This window comes from Euleptes europaea, chromosome 13 (genome assembly GCF_029931775.1).
Source record: "Euleptes europaea isolate rEulEur1 chromosome 13, rEulEur1.hap1, whole genome shotgun sequence".
NCBI lineage: Eukaryota > Metazoa > Chordata > Lepidosauria > Squamata > Sphaerodactylidae > Euleptes > Euleptes europaea.
Window position 1 is genome coordinate 40,992,182 of NC_079324.1, and position 23,596 is coordinate 41,015,777.

The following is a 23,596-nucleotide window of genomic DNA, read 5'->3' on the forward strand; positions in this document are numbered from 1 at the left end:
CTCTATCGCTCCATTTTTCATTATACTGTCCCTTTAATTCTAAATAAAAGTGCTATTTAAATGTCCTTTGCCTCCTTCCTGTTCTGGAAATACAGTACCAGGTTTGACCCATGTATAAACAGGCCTAAAGGTCCCAAAAGAAACACAGACTGCTTTAGGTTAACTTAAGAAATGTTGTTCTAGCATAGAGGGAGGAGTTTGGGTTACAGACAGCAGAGTACAGAAGTGACCAGAAGAAAAGACCTCCATTGGCTTCTAATTGCTCTTACAGGGGAGAAGCCACCCATCGCTCATTTTCAAGGATCTTGAGGCTTCAAAACAGTGAGCAAGCCACCTGAAGTATGATCATTATTCCTTTTGGCTTGTGACTCAGAGGTGTTAAACACACAAGCACTCTGAAAACATCTAATGAAATGCAAAACAAAACGAACAACCTTCCCAAATCAACAAAAAAAGTACATTGTCCTTTTTAACCTTATATTTAAAAATATTTAATAGAACAAAAACTGAAAACAGCAAGAATGCATTTTACAATAAAGTGTAATTTAATTGGTCTTTTTAAAGGTGATGAGTTGAATAATGCCTTTTCAAGAGCAAGTTTAGTAGATAATCAAACCAAGAGCAGAGATTTTCTCCTTGAACCCATCTTCTGTTGTTGAGAGGGATTACAAAAATCACTCCATCCCTCAGAGACCTTCTTCTCTTGGTGAAATAATTTCTGACACAATCTCTCTAAAGTTCAGACTTCACACCACAAAAAGTATCAGATAATCAGTGCAAGGATGCAACCTACAGTTAGTTTTGCTCCACACACCAACTTCCAAACCAAAATGATCAACTGATTTGCCCCTCACTTCCTTCATAACTAGGGCCCTCCTTTCATCCATTCCCATGTGCTTTAACTCGTGCACCTGAAGCTGAATCAGCAAGTTTATAAATAGGTTTCTGCTGAAAGTGTCTCTCGTTACCAATGGGCCCAAGCTCAGTAATTGGATGTAGATGAAAGAGGTCTCCTTATGTTTCTTCGGTTACAATGCAATAAATAAAAGAGGCATCACTGCAGAGCAAGACACTGTCAGTTCAATGGCAATAAAGTGGTGCACCCTCCTTTGTACCAGAGCGGTGGACTCAGTAATAAAATGCCGTAGATGTTTTAGTGTCTAGTTTTAGGACTGAACAAAAAGGGGGGGGGGGGAGATGTAAAAGGACAAGTTCCATTTACAATTTTTGATGATGGGACAAAAAAAAAAAAAAGGATTTTGTAACATTACTCCCTTCATTGGGAAATGTCAACCCTGTCTGTTCACAGGCTAAAGTATTTTAGGTACTTGCAGGAATCTTTAATGTCAGCTGTAGACCTGAAAAGGAGTCAATAGGAAAAACAGTTGCCCCCAGAAAGGCATTTTACAGCCACAAACAAGTTTTGCTGTAGTCCTTGTACTGTAAACCATCTTCAAAACGGAGCATTTTCTTGAGGCACAATGAAACCGATTCTGGCTACATTCTCCAGAGCTTGTTCTGGCCTGCCTCAAGATACTGTTCTGGCATCTGTACCCTGCCCTGGGGGGTCCTTTGATAACCAGTCCGGGATCTGGTTTACATTCTTGAATTCACACGCCTATGACATTCAAAGTGTCCTTTCAGAGTTCCAGGTATACAGAAATAATTGCAAAATTACTATGCCTAGTTGGCCTGTTGAGTAGAAAACATCTAAGTACATTTATAAACAAAGGCTAACAGAGTTCATTAGCAAACAAAAAACCCCCAGCAATGACAGTTCCAAGATCTCCACTGTGGCTGAACTGCTTCGTGGCAGGAGCAGAGGCTTTCATAATTTTTGAAGGATAGATTCACAGCCGCCCTTCATCCAAGTCCTGCTACTGCTGCTAGATGCTTTAGGAATTGGTAGGTTTTCTGTGCAGTGCCCTGGAGCTGCAGCTTCTCTCAACTCAGGGCAAGTAAGGCACTTGCATGAATAGTTTTCACCCAGAGAGTTTTGCTAGGTGGATTCGACAACACAATACAAGAATCAAGATAAGCTTTGCATTTTCTTCCCTCACTAGCTTTACAATGCCATCCTGAGTGGAGCACCACCCTTCTGAGCCCCCAGAAGTAAATGGGATTAGAAAGGTGGAACTCTGCTTGAGATGGCACGGTCAACATTATATAAAAATAAGTTTAATCTAACACCCACAAACCTACCAAGTAATACTGCTGGGCAAGTGCTATTCATCTCAACAAGGCCTGTGAGGGAAAATAATGGAAACTCCTTTTAAATCGACTCTGGATATGCAGCAGCAGTTCTTGGTGGATGCACGGATCAGAACACACTGCAAAACTAGATGGCCACAGTGGCAATAAACTAAGCTTCTTCTTTTCTTTAAAGGAGCCTACCCCTATCCAATGACCAAAACAATTTTGTTCCACTCATTTAATGCTATATCATCAGAATTTCTGCAAAGGAAAACTTCCACTTTGTCGACCGGGAGGCAGGGAGAAGAAAGTAAAATCCACACCGAGGAAATTCCTCTAGAACAAAAACATGGTAATGTCCTGAAAGTTGGGAACTATATGTGCTAATGCTGGAGTTAATCCAGTAATAAAGTTGGAAGCCATTATTGGTGAGCAGCGAGAGGTAGGCTTAAACTCATATCCTTAAACTCAATAGCTTTTTTACTGAGCCTATCTCAGCTCAGAATTGACACCAATCTTCAGACAGATTAGCTTGACATAGGGGAAAAACATACACCAAACCTCTTATTCCCTATAAAAGTTGTGCACTTGGCAGAGGTGGAGATATAAGGCAATAACTCGATTATAAGTAACTTGTTCCCATACTTGGAGGTGCCACGAGCAGACGATTCACCCAACCTTCGGGGGTATTTTGTGAAGAAAAGTCTTAATGATTCTATTATATAGATCTCTCACTTTCAGCTGTCCATTTAAATCTTGTGTATTCTGTGGCATCCATTCAGTTCACTCCTCTTCCTTAACAGTACGAGAGCTTCAGGTCCATACAAGGCTGTTCTTAAAGTTCAAGATTTCTGGGCTAATAATTTAATCCAGCTAGTTTAGCTATTTGGGTTTTCCAAAAGCACTGTTAACAAAACCTTGTTCACAAAAGCTGCTCAAAATAGTCAGTAGGAGTTTCATTGGAGGCTGTGGGATGTGGACTGTGCCGGTCGAGATTACTGTATCAAGTTGGATTTCGGCTTTGCCTAATATTCTTCTTTATTATCAGGCTCTCAGGTTTCAAAGTATTTGTAAATTGCTGTAACATACAGCATGACATTTTGCCAGTCCGGACGCTCTGTTCGTACCATCTCGTTAATGTCCTAACAAAAAGAGGGAGAGGAAAAAGACCAAAATATAAAAAGATATCCATACCTTGCAAAAAACAACAACTAGGAAAGCATGCTGTTCATCTATACCACAATACATCAAGTAACACATAAAATACTGTTGCTAAACGGAAGTTTGAAAGCCCTACCCCTAATTCTTTTCAGCTGGGCACACCCTGGAAGGAGAGGGCAGAGGGACTTGTTTGGGAATTGTTGTTTCTTATATCCATAGGTTGAACAAATGAATTTGCCTCACAATGAGTCAGACCATCAAAGTCAGTACTGTCTACTCGGAGTGGCAGTGGCTCTCCAGGGCATTACATCACATCCCCTACTAACTCATCCTTTATACTTTTTTAACTGGGGACGTATGCCAAGCAGTTGCTTAACTGCCCATCAAATTAACCCATCAAATTAACCCATCAAATTAACATTATCACTGGCTGTCATTTAGCTCCTCGGCTAAAAGCCCTGATGGGAGAATGAAAAGGTAAGAGTCTAAACCATATGGTTCCTGTTAAGACGAGAGGGTAATGAGACTTTACTAGAGCCAAGAGCAGCTCAGGATTGCAACTCACTCCACCAAACCAGAGTTCTACACCACTTAAAGTTTGGCTGTACTTGCCTGCTGGTGAGCCTACAGGAACTCAGAGGTATGTCTCTGGAAACACTGACCTGCCATCATACATGGCCCTACAGGGTAAAAGCCAATTCTTTCTTCCTATACCTTATGCCATCATTGGGAACAGCACCAATTTTGACTTTTAAAGGAAGCCCACACTTCATTTCCCACTGTGTACACACTGTGCACTGAGCCGTGGCTCAGTGGTAGAGCATCTGCTTGGCATGGTTCATTCCCCGGCATCCCCAGTTAAAGGGAGTAGGCAAGTAGGTGATGTGAAAGACCTCTACCTGAGACCCCGGAAAGGCGCTGCTGGTCTGAGTAGACAATACTGACTTTGATGGACCAAGGTTCTGATTCAGTATAAGGCAGCTTCATGTGTTCAAAAGCTTGCAAGACTATGACAATGATAGAGGAGACTTGTTTTTAAAATTTCTATAGATTTGCCTCCTCTGAACTTCAAAATATCTGGTGTAATTTCTCTCAAAAGCAGAGTATGCACCTGACTGTTGTGATAAGTACCAGATAGTGTAAGTTGTGGTAGCCTTTCAGCATAGTCTGCTTTCCTTGGCGTACTAATAGCACCTGCCCCCAAGAGGGAAACTGAAGAATCAGTGAAGGATACTTGCACAATGAATAAAAGGAACCTTCTAGCTTTTACCATGAAGGCATTTCCCATGGTTCTATCCTAGAATTTCTTTGTGTAACATTAAATACACATTTAGACAGGTTGTACCCATAACTTACCAAAGTGGATTTGATGCCAACACTTTCCGCTGCCTGGAAAGCCAGCGTGAAATTTCTCCTCTGAAAGCATAGTAAGTTAAGCATTACAAAGCTTGTACAATTTAACTTTCAGAAACATTGCCTTGATGGCTTGTCCAAAAATATATATCACATTTTAAAACAGCACGTTAATACACCTCCCCTTACCATCCTAGGGGACGCACAACCACTCATTGTTTAATGCCTTTGAAGTATCAGGTGTGTTTTTTTTCTTAAGAGGAAATGCCTTTCGCATTAGTGCAGAATTTCCAGTGAAGATGAAGTAACTTTTTTAAACATTTCAAAACTACCCCTCAGCGATTTCTGCAAGAATTACATTAAAAATGTAAAACATATTGCTTGAGGGAGTTGCTGGAGCCAAAGGAATCAAGAAGGAATGGGAAATACGTGGCATGGGGAGACAGTAGAGAAAGGAGACAGCGTAGAATGGAAGTCAAACATCCCCATCATGACACAAGGGAGGAAGGGAAAGCAAGAAAACACACATATTGGAACTGAGTACAGACGAGTGTGCATTAGAATCAAGACGCTGAGTCAGCCTGTGCTCCCTTGTGGCAGAGCTCTATTGACTTCATTCATTGAAGAAGCTACATAGTTAGCTACATAGTTATACTGCCATGTCTCATTGACAGCCCCGCTCTCGTTCCAAGACTCTGATGTGCTGCTGCCAGTTAGAGGAGACAATTCTGAGCTAGATGGACCAATGGCCTGACTTGGTTTAAAGCAGCTTCCTACACGTTCAGTACATGCAAGTAAACTTATAGTACAGATGAAGTGGGCTTAGGCTACTCAGACTTATGCAACTGCAAAGCTACCATGCTTGGAATAGGCTAGAGACCCTCCTCCAACATTTAAGGGGAAATATGCAATTTACAGTGACAAAGCCCAACTATTTTCCTGCTCTTGGTCATACTACAGCACAGTAATACACAGGAACGGGCTTTCATTGTACAAACACAACAGAACTAAATATATATATGAGCCTTATGAGTCCTTATAAATGTTTACAAAGAATGGTTGTTAAGGAATACCAAAATTATTAGCCTTCAGCAACGTTCTTCAACCTTCTTCCGCCATATTGTGCTTATTTATGGTCCAAAATGGGGAGAAATCCCTACCTACTGTTAAATTCTCTTCTCTGGTTGCTAGGAATTGATTCTTATGTGCTACAGATGACAGGCTTTTTACAATCATTATTTTTAAAATATGCATAGTATTTTACAAACAGAATGTGAGCAGGAGTTGTATGAAATTTTACATCCAAACCTCACTACTGCTCAAAAAACATTAATCGATTGTCTTGTGCTTGCTTTGCATGTAGAAAGCTCTCAGATAACCGGAATTGCTCACCAGGGCCTCAGACAGAGAAAGATCTTTAGCAGAGGGGGGGAGGGAGGGAGTACAGCAAAAGCATTCCTACAAAAGGTACCAACGTTGTGTGGCAAAAAGTAATTAAGTATATCAAAGTGGCTGGGGAGTTACGGCATCTAGCAGTATTCCAACTACATTAAACATATAATACTGTACCTTATCCTGACTGTTCAGCTCTTGATAGGGAATGTGAGCTGGGAGGTAAGTATGGAGAACAGCACAGAAAGCCAATCCATCGTTCCAACTGCTGCTAAAGTTTGTGATATCAATATTCTAAAAGGGGGAAAATACAAAATATGTAAGGTGAACAATAAATTAACTTCTTAGGCTTACTTATTTTATTAGTAAGGCGCCCTTTCACCATATGAGTGCTGAACAAACCATCTTAAAAGGCAAACTAAACAGTGAAAAGGACTATAAGGCACATTACAGAAAGAACTAGAAAGACAAGAATACTCCAGTAAATTACCAGCTCAACCAAAACTCTGTACGGGGCAACCAAGTTTCTCATGGGCCATCCAGTTAACCACTGTAAAACCGCCCAAATCAGAGCCTGCTTTTGGAGCCTCTAGCATTCAGTCCTCCAAATACAGATGGATTTTGTACTAATTTCGTATTTTTGTACAAGCCACCTTGTACATTCTTCAAAACGCTCAAACTCCATTTTCCTCACATATAGTTCTCTTGAGATTTTGTTCTAGTCTCTTTTCTTTATGAAGTGACTCTGTTGTAAATATCTGCCCACCTTGAACACTTGGTGCCACATATTATAACATGAAGATTTTAAACATGTGATTTACACTGCAATCCTAGGCAGTGTCATTCCAGTTTAAGCCCATTAATTTTAACATGCTTAGACTGGAGTACTAGTACTGCATAGGCTTGCACTATTAGTATCCTGTACAGTGTGTAAAAAAAGCCTCTTTTCCACTCACAACTCAGCTTGAGAGCTATATATAAGAGAAAAAGAACAGACTTCTTCCTCCCAACCAAATAAGTGAAAATTTTGATGTAATTAAGGACTTTTGAGTCCTGGTTTTTTAAATAAAGACATTAGAGTTTGAATGACCAGAAAAAGGGAGTATTTTTCTTCTAAAAACAGTTATCTCATGAGAAAATTCAAGAGAGCTTGCTACCTCACCACCCAAGGCCTTTTATGTCCCACCAATCCCGCTCTAGAAAAATCTGAACATTGGAGAGTGTTTAAAGTCAAAACAATTTCTTGACATGTCAACAGAAAGGACCTTGACCACTGGTTAACCAAGGTGCTACAGCTACTTTTTGAGCCCTCTAAAACGCATCTCATAGTGGGCATTTTACAAGGAGTTCAGAGGTTTTAAACACTTTAAGGCAATCTATATGGGTAAAATTAAACAGCTAAAAACCAGCGGCAGTTGAAGAGCTATGAAGTGTTTAGAAAGAACGGTTGTTAAGGAATACCAAACAGAGGCACTTTTTTCACTCTGGTGGACATGTTTTTGTCATAGATGTTACTGGAAATGCCTAACACTGTGGTCCCTACACATGTTTGTGCATTCACCTGCACTGCCTTTGTAATCACCTCACAGCTGTGTGTGTTTTGAGACTGATTGCTGTACCAGCATCGCGTAACACCTTTCCACTTATCATTTCTTAGGGTCTGTCTGTAATATACATAATCAGGAGGGGGCACTATTTCCTACGGATTATAGCTTTCAAAGTAGAAAACGGCAATCATTTAATGTCAGCCACAAACATTAACTCAATCAACACAGCAGGTAGAAGTCAGCTAAAGGCAATGGACTGAAGTCGGAGTGCTGCACAGGAAGTTGCAACAACAGCGCAGGCTTATGGCAGGAATGCTGACTAACGGCAAACTCGATGCGGTCAGTATCAATGTTTGATCAATTTGCGAAGTCACCTGTGACTAAGTGCTCAGGTCTTATCTTCCTCCGAAAGAAGCTCAAACATGAGGACATGAGGTATCTAACATTTTGCTGTGAGATTTCAGAGAGATCGACAAAATGTGTTGATCAGTTGTTTAAATTCTCAACTGAGCACTTTGTGTCAGCAAAGTCATTCTGGTATATGTAAAAATATCTATGTGGGCCAGGAAGTGAATGCGTGGTAGGCTACCGTGTTTCTCTCAGAATGTGAAAACATGACAAACGAGCATCAAGCTGGCTAGCAATGTGAGCCCCACCCCATGTCATTAGTTTGGACTAAGAATAACATGAAAGAGAGAAAAGTAAGCCACCCACAACCACAGCACAGAGAGCTATTTCAGGAACAATGGGGGCAACAGTTGAGAATAAAGTCATTTTACTACAGGCTTGGCTGGAGAGTGGGAAAATGCAGTGTTGTAATGGGAAAGTAGCTGGATCCTCCAAAGATAAAAGCACTAGATGGGAAGGTAATTATTTGATACCACCACATGATTCTCCCTAAGGATCTCTTCAGTTATCTCGACATGTGGACAGCCTTATACATGTGCAACAGACACTGACACCATTAGGCTAAACTCACCTGAAGAACCAAAGCAACATTTAGACAAAATTAAGTATTAAGCTTCTGGATCAGGTCTGAAGCTTTAACTTTTCTTTTATAAAATGTAGGACTACTTAAAGAAAATGACAGCAAAGGTTACGAAGAATACTGAGCAAAGTGCGTAAGAATTAGCTTGATCCATGAGAAATGAATAATGTGGCCTTATTATATACAGAAGAGGATGCCTGAAGCAGAATAATTGCAAGTGGAAATGTGTTTTAAAAAGTGCTTCCTAACTCTACCTCACACATCCCTGATGAAGGCAAGATTGGTCCCATTACATCTCACCGTCATCAACTAATTGCTTTTAGAGGAATACACTCTCATGATGAACTCTGGTATTTGCACGTAATTAAAATCAAAGTAATTAAGCTCTGTAGTACCAAAGAAACTGTATCCTGTGCAGAACAACAGGATGACCTAAACGTTGAGGGGATCAGTGCTGAGGAAACTAAATCAAAGTGACTGACCCTGAGGAGAAGCCATGGATTTTTTTTGTGAGGAAAGTAGTCAGGCTTCTTAGAAGTGTCCTCTAAGTGGCCCAAGATTTGAGTCTCTAGTCCTGTTGAATATCTAGGTGCCCAGAAAACTGAGAATATGGGTACTGGAAGTGTCTGTACTTGTAAGAAGAGCTGGTTTTTATACCCTGATTTTCTCTACCTTTAAGGAGTCTCAAACAGGCTTACAATCACCTTCCCTTTCTCTGTGTTTCAGCCAACATGTTGCCTCTGGGATATGTGGCTTTGTAGTCCTAATCTCAAATCAAGCCAGTGTGGTACTGTGGTTAGTGTTGGACTAGGATCAGAGAGACTCAGGCTAAAATCTCTTTTCTGCCGTGAAGTTCACTGGGTGACCATCTCTCACAGCTACACCTACCTCACAGGATCGTTGTGGGGATAAAATGGGAAAGGAAGAATTGTGTATACCACTCTGAGCTTCTTGGTGGAAGGGTGGGGTCAAAATGTACTAGATGGATAAAATACCAGGGCACCCTTAAGAAATGTAATCATTTTGGGGGTACTGGGTTGGAGTGATATGAATGGAAACAAATATTCTGTCAATGGATGTAGTACGTGGCATCCATCTTGAAGCAGTCTGCCTTTCAGTTTAGTCAGAACTGGGTTTTATTCAAAAGTGCATAATACAAAAGCACCACAAACCCTGTGACAACATGTAAAAATAATGGACAATCAAGTAGAAGGTGCTCCTGGGCAAGCCCATTTATTTCAGTGGGTGCAAAAACAAATCCAACATATAATCTTAAATAGGGTTTAATCAATATATTAGAGCCTTTCCCCAACTGCTCAAATAATGAGACTAGGAGGCATGTAAATGCAAGGCTCACTGAGCAGCAGAAGGCGGAAGACAACCGCCTTGCCACATAGGTAATAATTGCTAAGAAATAAGCCTCTACTGCAGCATGAGCATTTGTATGAACATCCTGAGCAATCCTTGTTTTCTGGGAAGGAGCATCAAAGCTGGTATAAGTGCTGGACTGCTATCTGCCCCACCTCTTTGCTGTGTAATTTGGTGAATGGTGCTGTCCCATCTTAGATTCATCATATCCAACCGAGGCAAAAAGTACCTGTGCTTCTAGCTGACCTGTGGCCCTGTGATGTGATTCATTAGTAGGATTTATAACACTGTAAAAGCTCTTTTCCCTGAATGTTGAATAGTGCCGGCAGCACCAAGATGTTTCCTGTTTGAAGCAATTCCTTTCCAATGTTAAGCATAGTAACTGACTAAGTTTTCCCAATATCTTCCTTAGCAACTTTTTAACCAAACAGTATGTGCTTTTATACTGGAAGATGACTGACTAGTCACTCTTGCCATATAATACTTGTTCACTGCTCACAGGGCTTGGTGTGTCTCCTGAACAGGGTATCTGTTTCTTTTTCATAAAATAACTCCTCTTTGCTGATTATACTGTGTCGGGAATCTAAAATGGTACACTGACATGATTAATGCCAGTTAGATAAACATGTGCAATATTCTTTTTTCCAAGGCTCAGGGTTTGAAAAGAGCTTGGGTATCTCTGGCAAAGCAACAAGAAATAACCAATCTATCAGGGAAATTGTTACTTATTTAATAGTTAGAATTAACATAGCATTTTAGGGTTCAAGGCGCATCATGTGCATTATCTTGTAATCTTTAACAGTAGTCCTATGATGTAGGCTAGTAGTGTTATCCCTAAACTGCAAGTGGGAGACTGAGGTTGAGAAAGTAGCTTGTCACCAGCAGGTTCAAGGCAGAAATGAGATTTAAACCAGACCTCTTGGATCATGCATCATTCTCTTAACTGCTACCCCAGCTTAAAAAAATTCCATTCTACTGTCCTTCCTTGAAGAAAAATTAGGGTGGTTTACAACATAATGAAACCCCAGCAATGTTCTTAAAATCACATGGTTTAAATACAGATTTATCACTTCTGGTGTTCTGTGACTGTCGAGGCGAGGGAAAGATAACACTTGCCTCTGCCTCTAGCCAGAGGACCAAAGGTAGTCGAGGGGGAACATACTGCTTCGTGGCCACTGCACAGGCACACGTATGGAGTCTTCAGCCTGTAGAGAAAATCTTTAGGAGACTTCTAGGGCTAATCTAAAAGATTTCTGGTGCCAACTCTGGCCACTTTAAAGAGTTTAGCATTAACAAACATGCCCCGAGGGAAGAGCAACTTAGTTCTCACTCCATTATTTACAACTGCAGTAAAAGCTTCACAAATAATTTTTCTTAATGGATTGTGAGCTGGATTTCCTCCATCTTTTTTACCTTTCTTCATCTCCAGTTTTTTCTTTCTTTCTCCCGTCTCAGTGGGGATGTTTCTCCATCCTGTAGATCACATTCAAGATGTGCTTACAGTATAGAGAGAAACTATCTCATACAGGCAGAAACTAATGCCTTCCCTGCCAGCACCATAAAAGTACCAAGCATCACAACCAACCCTTGAGACTCTTAGTTCTTTGGGAGTCTGCCTTAAAGTAATCCAGCAATGTAGCTCAGTCTCCACTGGCATCATTCTCAACAAGACCTGTTTGCTTGGTCTTAACCTCATTTTATATAATTTCTGCAGTCAAGTAATCCAGCCCTGTGACCTTAGATTTAAAACTAGTGAGCCAAAAAACTAAGTCATATAAGTCCAACATCGGACACACTCTTCTTTAGAATAAAAACGGGGAAAAACCAAGAACATCATGTGCCACAGACTGCTTCTGTTAAAAGTAGACAACACTACCACTGAACCCAACTCTAGCATTGATCCAGATAGCCAGCATGGTGTAGTGGGTGAAAGTGAGTACAACTGTCCAAAGGATCTTGCTGGCACTAAAGCCATGGAGTTCATTCCCATAATACGACATGCAGTTTATATGACACGCGGTTTATATAGCAGAATCCACCATGCCAATTTAGTGAAATGTTGGCAGTACAGGCAAAACTTAATTTGTGCTCTTTGTCCAGGCAAAAAAGACAGCAGTTGTTTCCAATGGTGGCAGGAGTTTGCTACCTCACCTAAGCACTTTTAAAACAAGGTCCACTTTGCCTTAGGTGTGCAGGCCAGCAAAAACAACCTGAAAGCAAAACAGAACACTGGATTCCTTCTGGATGTGCCTTCTCTTCAGAGATAAGACAGACCTGATGAGGGTTGTTCTTCCCACTGAACTCTGAAGGCAGGGCCAAACCTTTCTTAAAACTTTGCCCGTTCCATAGGGGGAAGAGACCCTATTCAGTCTGAGATGATCTGAGACTGGAGACGAGGCAATGTAGGGGGGGGGGGGAAATCCTTCTGGATAAAAAGTGTAATGTAATTCTGTTCTTGCCCAAAAAATATTACCGAAACCTCAGGTGAGGACAAGGGCATACACAGAAAGATAAGGAAGGCAGTAAAGACACCTAAATTCCTCTGTAATATTCTAAATGCTGTTCTCTCCTTTCCTGGGAGATTGGAAGAAGCTAAAGTTTCCCTTCCCTTAGCAGATTCCTCTCGGGAGATAACCATTTAAGTAGCCAAATTTTGCCCCCGGTCTAGTGGGATTTGTAAACGGCTAATTGAAAACCTTTCCCCATCGAAGATCTTTCCTCCTCTTCTTCAAATCATCCCTCCCAGAATCATCAACTTTTTATTATTTTATTTTATTATTTTAACCTAACTTTGATTTTTATTCAGAGCTGATATTGTATCGAAATAAAACTTGATTGATTGAAATGCTGTTCTGTACAGGTGCAGACCCTGTTTGTTCTTTCCGTGGTACCTGTACAAGTGCCCACTTAAATAAGCTTAGGCCCCAGCAATACAAGAAGGGACCACAAAAATATTACGATAGCGACACCAACACTTTGGTTAAGAACTTTAGATTTCAAAACACATCCCCATTAAACACTCTGAAAATCTGCAATGCTGAGAGGATACCTGCAGAAAGCGTTTTGGAGCACTTAAGGGCCATTTTACATGCTGACCGTTGCCAAGTGGTAAAGCTGTTCCTGGACTGTATTACCACAGTCTGCAGGCAGGGAACTGCTGCACGAATGCTCCTTTGCAGAAATAATGGCTCAAAAGTAGAAGTACAACATATAATTGAAAAGGCTCAGGCTGAACCTTTGTGTCTAACTTGCCAGTGTCTTTATGTGCAGGAAGTTGAGTCTCCCCCACTGTGTGGCATTCAGATTAGCACATTCTGCCCCCTCCCAAAACCAGCTTATTGGCTCAATAGAAGACACATCATAACGCGACTGTGCATGGAAGAGGTTATGCTGAAAGTCACGTAAGCAGCTCGAGCAGCCAGACGTAGTCTGTCTGCCCCCCCCTCCCCCGCCTGTTACAAGGCTCCAGGAAGATTGGTAACAAGCAGCCGATCACTGACAGCAAGACAACCATCTTTTTGGGACTGACTGTTCAAGATAAAAGCCTGGAGTTCTTTTCTGCGGTAAATTAAGACAACTGGAGTTCTTTTCTGCGGTAAATTAAGACAACTGTCAGATACACGATAAAGCACATAACAGGGGCGTTTCTTTCTATGATTTATTTAGAAACATCTAGCATCCTGCCTTTAACAACAAATGCGGAAGTTAGGGACCTCCACAAACAAGGGCCTATGTTCAGAAATAGAATCATCTGATAAATGCAGAGATGCCAAGGAAGCAGGGGAGGGATGCCCTCTGTCTACACAGCACGAAGTCCCCCATTGTACTGAAAGAGCTGCCTTCCTACATGCCCCCCTCCCCATCCTGTTATGTGGTCTTTCAGTTTCCCCCTGTATTGTGAGGCTCAAGCTACTGACAAAGAGAAAAGAAAAGAAAAAAACAACTTCTGGGTGCTTGAGAATTCTAAACTCTCCTAATACAAGTTAACCAAAACAAATTCAACTAGATGGTTCACAGCCTTACTGGTCTGAAAAACCTTGTGTTTTCATAAATCAACCACAGAACAAGAGAATGACAAACCTCTGTAGTTCTTTCTGGCTCTGTGTAAGTTTACTAGCAACATCATGAAGACACATGAAAAAAATTACACATGAATTAATCTTCTTCCTTTTAAGTACTGTACTGCTGACATTTGGAGAGCTATTACTAGAGTAAACCCTCTCTCACCATTAATACTACATAATGGGAATTCCCAGTGTGTAAAAGGGAGGCTAGGAATTTACCAGTGCAATCCTATACAGAGTTACACAAGGTCTAAGCCCATTGAAATTAATGGGCTTAGACTGGAGTAACTCTCCTTAGGACTGTACTGTTAGTCTCCTTTAATAAGGGACCAGCTGCTTTGTTAGAAGATGCATTTATGTTAATGAAGTAACTGAGTAACTATTAATAACAGCTACGATTTGTGTTCCTGCAAGTACAGTATATACACCCAGTTCCCTCACAATATATGCAGTGAACTGGGGAGCAGCCTCACTTGTGCTACAGGTTTCTGGCAGATGCTCCTAAATTGGCAATGTGTCAAAGCTAAGCCACAGTCACCTGATAGCCTTCTGTCTTCTTCTGACACCACTTCAATAAAGCATTTCTCTTGGAACCTCCGTATTCTCTTGCCAAAGCAGACAACGGATCTTTCCTTTCTTCTCTAGAAGAAAAAAAGTTTAAAGCTCATAATGCATCCCTTTCTTAATTACATGGGTTAAAAAAAATTAAAAGGGGCTTTGCCATCTCCCCCAGCCTTCAAATCTAAATTGTGCTGGGCCAAGCTAAGTCATTTATGGTAACCTTGTAGACTAGGCCATATTTTGTATGCATTCTTGCTTCCTCCTCAGGATCCATGAAGCCAACTCCCAGTAAACAATCTGCCTGCCACTGACCCAGACACTGCCATGTTCCAGGTAAACAGCAAAAAGGATAATTTCCTGTGTGTATTTCATGGGGATACATTCACATGGAACGGGAATGCTTTAAAATAGATTCAAATTAATCTTTAGGAGGACTGATGCATGTCACTTTCTTATAGCCATGGTTAGACATAGTATCTGAGGCATATCCTAACTGAACATTAAGCTATTCTGAACAGCTTTACTTTGAATTTAGAAAATAAACTGATAGTATCTCCTGACAGTTTATGGCTGATTAAGAAATGTCACCTTGGAAGAAAAGCAAGCTGGAGTATTAACTACTGACAAGCTACTTTCTTCAAAACGATTAGACTGGAAATACATGTTATGGGAGACGTCTGGCTGTTGATCAGGAAATCAGGAACCCCATTGTTGTCTCCCTCCTACCCTTGATAATGGGTAGAAAAAGAATGCATTATCTCTCTCCAAGTTTTCCTGCTCCACTTCAGCCAGCAAAATAGAGCAAAGGTGGAAATTCTTAGCATGTGATTTCACGTGATGCTTTTTTTATGGCCTATTATGTGTGGGAAGATGACACGGCCAGAATGCAGCAGCCAGACTACTGTCAGAGGTTAACAATGGGAGAGCATGTGGCCTATTCCGAAATAACCACATTGACTGCCAATTTGTTTCTGATTTCAGTTCAAGGGTGCTGGCTATGACCTACAAACCCAATCATGGTCTGGGGGCCATATATCTGAAGGACTGTCTCCTTCCATATGTTCCTGTGCGCCAACTATAGTCTTCAGGCTGCCACCTGCTGGCTGTTCCCAGCTTAAGAGAGCTGTGCCTGGTATCCACCAGACCCCAGGCCCTCTCTATTGTGGCTCCCACTCTGTGGAATGGGATTGCCTGAAGAGGTCATGGGTAACCCCGCCCCTGGAGATCTTTGCTACAATGCCTGTTTGTTTGCTGGGGCTTTTGAAGGACTATGAGCAGCAGGCATCATTTGGGGTGGAAGGGAAGAATTTAGGATTTGTTTTTTCCTTTTGGTTTTTTTAACTTGTAACATTTTAATTATTACTGCAAGCTGCCTTGATCCAAGGAGGGAGATATTTTAATAAATAAATATCTTTTCTTCAAAGCCAGATTGAAAGAAAAATGGTAAAACAACTAGGGCGCAGAGTGGTAAGGTATTGGGGGGGCTGGGTTTGCTTCCTTTCACCAGCCTGCTCTGGTTTTGTTTAAAAAATATATCATCTCCAGCATGGTGTAGTGGTCAAGAACGGTGGTTTGGAGCAGTGGACTCTGATCTGGAGAACCGGGTGAATTCCCCACTCCTCCACATGAACGGCGGGGGTCTATCTGGTGAACTGGATTTGTTTCCCCACTCCTACACACAAAGCCAGCTGGGTGACCTTGGGCTAGTCACAGCTCTGTTAGAGCTCTCTCACCTCACCTACCTCACAGGGTGTCTGTTGTGGGGAGGGGAAGGGATGGTGACTGTAAGCTGGTCTGAGTCTCCCTTGAGTGGTAGACAAAGTCGGCATATAAAAAATCCCAACAACAACAACTCTGCATGTCAATAGCTGTCCTGTCTAATTTAGTCCTATGTTTAAGTCCTTTTTGTTTTACTGGGAGCTAAGCAAGAGCCCAGAAATGTTCCTGCATAGCTTCTGTTCATTTCAATAGGACTGGTGGAAGTTTCTGCTCAATTGTGTGCACTGCCACAGACTCTTCGTAAAATATGACCATGGCCCAACTCCCACAAAAGGCAGATGAGGAAGTAAACTTGCTTCTTTACTACTTTAGAAGTCTCTTCCATTTGGAACAGAAGTTCTTGTATGCAGACAACCAGCATGTCAAAAAGAGTTCTAGCCTTCTTCTTGAGATGCCTGTTTCCTATGTATAGGACTTCATTAGCGAACACGGTAATATTTTAAATTTTAACATTATACATATAGTTGAAACTTTACATTGCACTATAATAGCTAGCAAAAATATTTCCTAGCACATTAGCCTTTGAAGCAGTTCTTGAGGTAGGGAAGGAAATACTTGTGCTTCATATCAATACTTTGTGAATTATGGCTGAATCTTAAGTGGAAGGCCCATCTGTGTAAGAATTACTCCCCAGCAAGCATGAAGATGGTCACAAGTGATGACTTCATGTCTGCCTTTTTTTGTTTGTTTGTTACATGTGTAATATACGCAGGGAAGATGAAACTGTGTATAGCTTCCTAATGTGTGTATGAAGCGAAACCTGTACCAGCAGTTGTCACCAGACTATCTACAAATGCACTATGCATCACTGCCTATACATGAAGGGATACTCTGAAGAGAACCTGTCTTCCTCTACTATGTAATACAAGACTTACAGTTTTTAAAATAATATTTGCATACTAAAAAGTTTGAATTTCAAAACATAACATTACCCATGTTTCACCATGACTTCAAATAAATTCTACCTCCCATCACTGATTTATACTGAAACTGTTTCCCCCCACAGACTCTAGAGTAACTTTTTTTTTAAAAACCACCTGGTAGCTTTCACCATTTTGTACTCATACGCATGTTACGTGATTAAATTTTCTTTATGCTCAAAGTCAGTATTGCCTTCTTTGTCTGAAACATTTAAACTGTAGCTTTACATCCAGACTAGGCTGCAGATGCAGCAAACATACAATGATAAAAGATAAAGAAACACAGTAGATGAACAGAAAGCGTACAGGAACTTTGAATCATTTTTTTTTCTTTTAAAAAGCTAAACATGCATAACACTCTTGAGAGAACAGTACAGTTTGTTTCTAAATTCCTGTAAGGAACGCAGTTTATGTCAAGTTCTTTGTTTTGAAAATAGTGTTGCAGGAAACAAATGAAATGAACTGTGTGGACACAATGAGAAGTGGCTTACAACAAATATTAATCTTATAAATGAGTCTGTTAGGTCACCTACATTCCAAATCCAAGGCCTGATTAACAGTTTCAAAGCTTGCATTACAGGCCTTCATTCGCTCCCATCCCCCAGGATATTCTAATAATGAACACAGAAAGAGTGAAGATCTACTAGGGAATTTAAAAAAAAAGATTTATACAAACTTTCAAACCTCAGAAGGTTTACCAGACAATGTACACCCTCAGAAATAGGCATTAGCAATTTCATTCATTAAAATCATAGTTGTATTCAAGTGAAAAATATATAAAGGTAAAGGGAGTCCCCTGTGCAAGCACCGGGTCATTCCTCACCCATGGCGTAACGTTACATCCCGATGTTTACTAGGCAGACTTTGTTTACAGGGTGGTTTGCCAGTGCCTTCCCCAGTCATCTTCCCTTTACTCCCAGCAAGCTGGGTCCTCATTTTACCGACCTCGGAAGGATAGAAGGCTGAGTCAATCTTGAGCCGGCTACCTGAAGCCGACTTCCGTTGGGATCGAACTCAGGTCGTGAGCAGAGCTTGGACTGCAGTACTGCAGCTTACTACTCTGTGCCACGGGGCTCCTAAAATATATAGCAGCATATAAATACCTGTGCTTGTGTACCCAGTCACAGCTTCTATATATCAATTTGAGAGCTGGTGCTTGGGGAACCCCCTGCTGCCTACCAAGACTGGTATCACAAAAGGCAACAGATAGTTTAGCTAAAACCTGGTCAAAAGGCAGCAGCCGGGAGAGGAGCAGCATTGGAGATGGCCCAGCTGGCCTTCATTTCAGAGTTGCTGGCTCTCAGAAAGCTGCAGAAGTGCCAAGGGACAATGGGGCCCAACAGAGAAGGCGAATCAACCCAGTACATCGATTATGGGGCCCACAGCAGGGAAAGTAACCTATACTACCAAGAATACTGAGGCATATGCGCCAAGGTAGATGACAGCAGAACCTATAGCTAGTCTCATATCCTCAAAGACCAGAACCAGCTACTTCAGGGGTCCAAATACCAGGAGCCCAGCCCAGTAGAACTGGTCTGCCCATACCACCAAGATACCATGCAATGCAGTTTTGGTGGCCAATGGCTGTTGTACCACTATTCCTGAACCAGCAGTGGTTCCAACTGCAAGGTTAATAGCTCATGTACCTGCTCTGCAGGCAGAGGGTTCCATGCAGTACCCGGCATGCGCAATTAAGAGCACCGTGGCCAGCAGGCTTGTGAAAAAACCTCTCCACTCCTGAAACGGAGCTGAATGGATTTGAGAAGGCATAAGGGAGCTTCCCATCTTTATGAATTCACGGTGGCTGGGTAACACAACTGCCATAACCCCAAAAGTACTCTTGCTGGCTGAGTTCAATTGCCAGGAAGCAGGATTCCCCAACATGCCACCCATTTCTAATTCTTCTGGTGACTGTCAAGAATTGCAAAATGTGGGCAGGACTACAAGACAGGGCTCATTAACAGCTGCCCTCATTCAAATGAGAAAGCCGTCACAGCCACAGCCACTGGAGGATCAGGAGTAGTGGTGAGCACCTGTGCTTGTGGCACCATTCCCCCTTCAAGCTGTCCTTTTTAATCCACCACCAGCTATCCTTTGCTTCTTTTCATTCCCGTTCCGCAATTCTTTTGCAAAGCAAAGATGGAGGTATTGTGTTTGGCTCCACCTTCTGAGGCAGCCATTTTGGGCTGTTCACCACCCCTTTTCAAAATTCCAAAGGTATCCACGGGCCAGAAAGGTTGGGGACCCCTGCCCTGAAGCATCAAGAACCACATCCAGCTGGGACTGAACCTGGGAGCATGTGTATTTGGGCAGGAAGCAAGCAGGCAGTTGGCAGGCTGATGATGGGTGAGGAAATACCACCCACCCACATCTGGGTGAACAACAGGTGATCATTAAAAGCTCATGATGGTCTTGCGCACCGTCAGGAGCCACCCGTTTGTCTTATTGTTATTGGTGTTGCCAAGCCTACTGCTGTCAAGCCATTCATACCAAGAAAGAACCTGCCCATGGATTCCATTTCCCAATGCTTGGGAGATCTCTGCATGTACCCAGTAATGGAGAGACCTGCCAGTGCATGGGCAGGGAAGGTTGCCGCCACAGCAGCATTCTTTAGCTAGGGTGGCAGGATTCCCAAAGACATCTGCAACTGGTCCCCTAAGAACCGTGTGCCATCTCACCCATCTTGTTGGAGGACAAAATGCATATCATACTGGCCTTTGTACCACAACACATAGCAGCCATGCGCCTTGACCAACAGCTCTGGCCTCTTTGTCTGGAGTCACAGGATGCGACAGCAGACCCGCCAGTTAATCTACTTCACGAACCCTTAATGAAAAAGCAAGGCCAAGTGCATTGTCTACAGACAGTACTTCCAAATGGAATTGTGACTGAAATTTGAGGGTGGGACTCCCACACACAATGATGCTGGGGAATCTACAGGCAAGAGAGTATGGACAGATGATGCTCTCTGTGACAGTTATTAATCCCTCATATAATTTGCAGACGCCACCGAGGCCCATTTTCCAGCCCACCCCCTGATGCCACTGTGGTGTGGTACTTTTCACTGTGCTTCCTGTGGAACCCTGCTGCGCTCCCTTTGGTGTAGGGCCCTTGCCATGGCTGTCCCTGAGTCTGCTGCTGTTGCAGTTAGCTTAAGCTCAGCATCTGTGAGCACTTGGACCACAAGCCAAACTGATTTTCTGATGGGAGAACAGCTGAATGATAAGGCAAAGAGGCTACTAGCCCACAGGTATAGCTGAAGTACTGCTAAAGAGGTGCAAAATCTAGTGAAGATAAGAGCTGCTTCAAAACAAGGCCTGTGTGTCTCATACCCACCAAACCTGACATCTTGAGAATCTCAGGGCTAGTTTGCACAGTCACATCATAGAATAATGGTTCCCTACTAAAACTGTTATGGAGTTGTATCCCATCTAAATTACATGCACAAAGCATAACTTCTTCGCCTTCTCCCTCCTGAAGAACCCCCAAATGCCCTCTGAAATAATGCTCCTGGGGCATGGAAGACCCTCAGGAGCAACATGATAGAGGGCTTCTGTAGGAGGGACCCCCCCTTTTCTGCCTATGGATCTTTGTGCCAGTGAAACTTACTCTCAAGTTTCATTGAAATACAAAACAGCAGGCTCACAAGGAAAACCATCAGAATGGGACTTTCAGATTTCAGAGGATGTGCTTAATTATTATTGCTGGATGTTTTGTTGTGGGACTGTTTTATTGTATTGCAACTATGTTAGCTATTTACCCGTCTCCATATCTCTTACCGCCTTCACCTAAGTCCTTTAAAAATACATATACAATCCACTACTACTGCATTATGAGATAAACAGTTTTCATGGGATGATCAACCTGCTGGGTGTACAGTGAAGTTTAAGAAATTGCTTTTTCCTGTTATATATTAAGCTCTACTTTTTATCTACCAAAAAAAGTACATAAATCGTAAAAGAACCTCTCCAAGGACAACTCTTCAAGATATCCTTAGATGAAGAACAACTGAGGCTTTGCAGTAACAAGCTATATGTACCTTATTCTATTACGTGTTGTAGGGGTGACAGATGCTGTAGGTGAAGACGAGAGCGACAGCTGTGGTGAAGTTGTCCCAATGGCCATGAGAGAGGCCGGAGTTGCTCCATCAGGAGCAGAGATGTCCCGCTTGATTTCTTCACTGCTCCGTCGAGACACTGAAACGGAGGGGAAAAAATGTTTTGGAAACCATCTCTCTGTTTTACCTGGTTGATAATGGACACAATTTATATGGGAGACATATACAGCCCAGTGTAATAACTTGAGACAATCTTACCAGATGTTTGTATAATTGGTAATATATTATACAACCTATATACATGCCTGGTCTGATATATATTGTCTGTATATGTATATATATCTGTAAATGTGTGTATGTTTTACATGGGTTTTAATTGACCACTGAGGAAGGCCAAACAGGCCGAAATGCGTCTGGCATATGGTTATAGATATCAACCTTAGGAAATGCCATTGTGCTGTTGTAACACTTTTTAAATAATTTTTATCTTGAAATAGAGCTTTAAATAAATTATATTTCCATTATCTATATATTTTATTTATCCCAGCCAACCTTGGGTATCCAGCAAACCCATCTAACCCAACATCAAGCTGGCATTAAATTTACCAAAAGGAGTAAAAATGAGGGGTTTTTTTTGGGAGGGATTGTGTGTGGCAGCATTTAAATATATTCACCCCCATATTTTCAAGAGTATAGATCCTGCTGCCCAGGAGGAGGCTAGGTTTGTAAATGCTGCCTTCATGACAGAATGTTTACTGCAGCAACTTAGATATTAATTAGTGCAGGAAATTGTTCCAGAAATATATGCCTTTGAAGTTAGAATTATGGTAGCAGTTTCTGATACTTTCAATGGGCAGTCATATTTGCCTGATTCAGTCCTAATTTTCTTCTGTCTTGTACATTTAAACCAAGGGAAGGAAACCTTCTTCAGACAGCCAGGCCACTATCCTCCAGCACTATGCCCACTACAAAGGTAAAGGGAGTCCCCTGTGAAAGCACTGGGTCATTACTGACCCACCGGGTGACGTCACATCCTGAGGTTTACTAGGCAGACTATGTTTACGGGGTGGTTTGCCAGTGCCTTCCCCAGTCATCTACACTTTACCCCCAGCAAGTTGGGTACCCATTTTACCAACCTTGGAAGGATGGAAGGCTGAGTCAACCTTGAGCCGGCTACCTGAAACCGACTTCCGTCAGGATCGAACTCAGGTTGTGAGCAGAGCTTGAACTGCAGTACTGCAGCTTACCACTCTGCACCACGGGGTTCTTGCATGCCCACAATACAGAGGCTTATATTCACAACAGAGTCCACATAGAGCAACACCCCACTCTGCCTGACACTGCAGTGTCATGAAACACAAATAACCACGTTAGTCTTTAAAGATGCAACTCCTTTTTATATCTTATATAGTACAGGAAGAGCATGATAGTGGCCCACGGGGGGGGGGAGGAGTGCAAAAATAGGGTGGGGCAGATAATAACTCTGAACACCAATACTGAAGATCCATGTTATTACCAGAAATACATTTGGCACTTTCCATGGCAGGCACTCTTGGCAAAGAAGCTGGTCTGCTGGTAGAGGAAGTTCTCAACAGATGATCTGTACAGAGAGGAAAGGGGGGTCATCTCACATAAAAGTCTCCTCAGGCCTGATATATGCAAAGGTAGGAATGAGATCACAGGATTGAAAGTACCACTTCAGACCATGGGTTAGGAATACGTTAAACTGCCTTTAAATAAGAAACTAGAACATAAGGGAAAGAACTTCTAGTAACTCAGTCCTCTCTTTGCTATACGAGTGTTCTAGCTGCAAGGAGGGTTGTTGTTTTTTCTAAAGAAATGGGCAAGTGTTAAAATATATCCTCTAAATGCAGAACTTAGTACAGTCCACTCTATGATCTCATTCTACTCCGTCTTAGGTCTGTTTGCTTAGAAGTAGAAAACATTTAATTAGCTTACAATGGTTTACTTACTTAGTTTGTCACTAGCCTGAAGGACTTTAGTATATGCTGGCTTGGATCCCAAGAGCCCTTTTCACTTGCGGTAGGCACTTCCACGTGTAAAAGGGAAAGGTGACTTTTGCCAACCCCCCTTCCCCACTACGGTTCCCCAGTTTAACCCCAATGATGTTCCTCGCGGGTTCACTGGAGACTAAATCAAGAAAGGGGAAGTAGGGAAGTCACTGCTCATACTACACAACTGTGTTTAAGCTA

At 42.0% G+C, this 23,596-nt stretch overlaps 1 protein-coding gene across 1 annotated transcript in view; it reads right to left on the bottom strand.

The window, feature by feature from the left end:
• Positions 1-2,887: 2,887 nt before the first annotated feature.
• The window catches only part of SPECC1L (sperm antigen with calponin homology and coiled-coil domains 1 like), a 57,039-nt gene continuing 36,330 nt past the window's right edge, over positions 2,888-23,596 (bottom strand). The window contains exons 11-16 of the mRNA XM_056859348.1: positions 22,900-22,983; positions 21,366-21,522; positions 14,605-14,707; positions 6,277-6,393; positions 4,711-4,770; positions 2,888-3,335 (exon numbers count right to left, since the gene is read on the bottom strand). Of these exons, the coding sequence (XP_056715326.1) occupies positions 3,246-3,335; positions 4,711-4,770; positions 6,277-6,393; positions 14,605-14,707; positions 21,366-21,522; positions 22,900-22,983 (611 nt within the window). The 3' untranslated portion in view covers positions 2,888-3,245. The remainder of the gene's footprint in view (positions 3,336-4,710; positions 4,771-6,276; positions 6,394-14,604; positions 14,708-21,365; positions 21,523-22,899; positions 22,984-23,596) is intronic.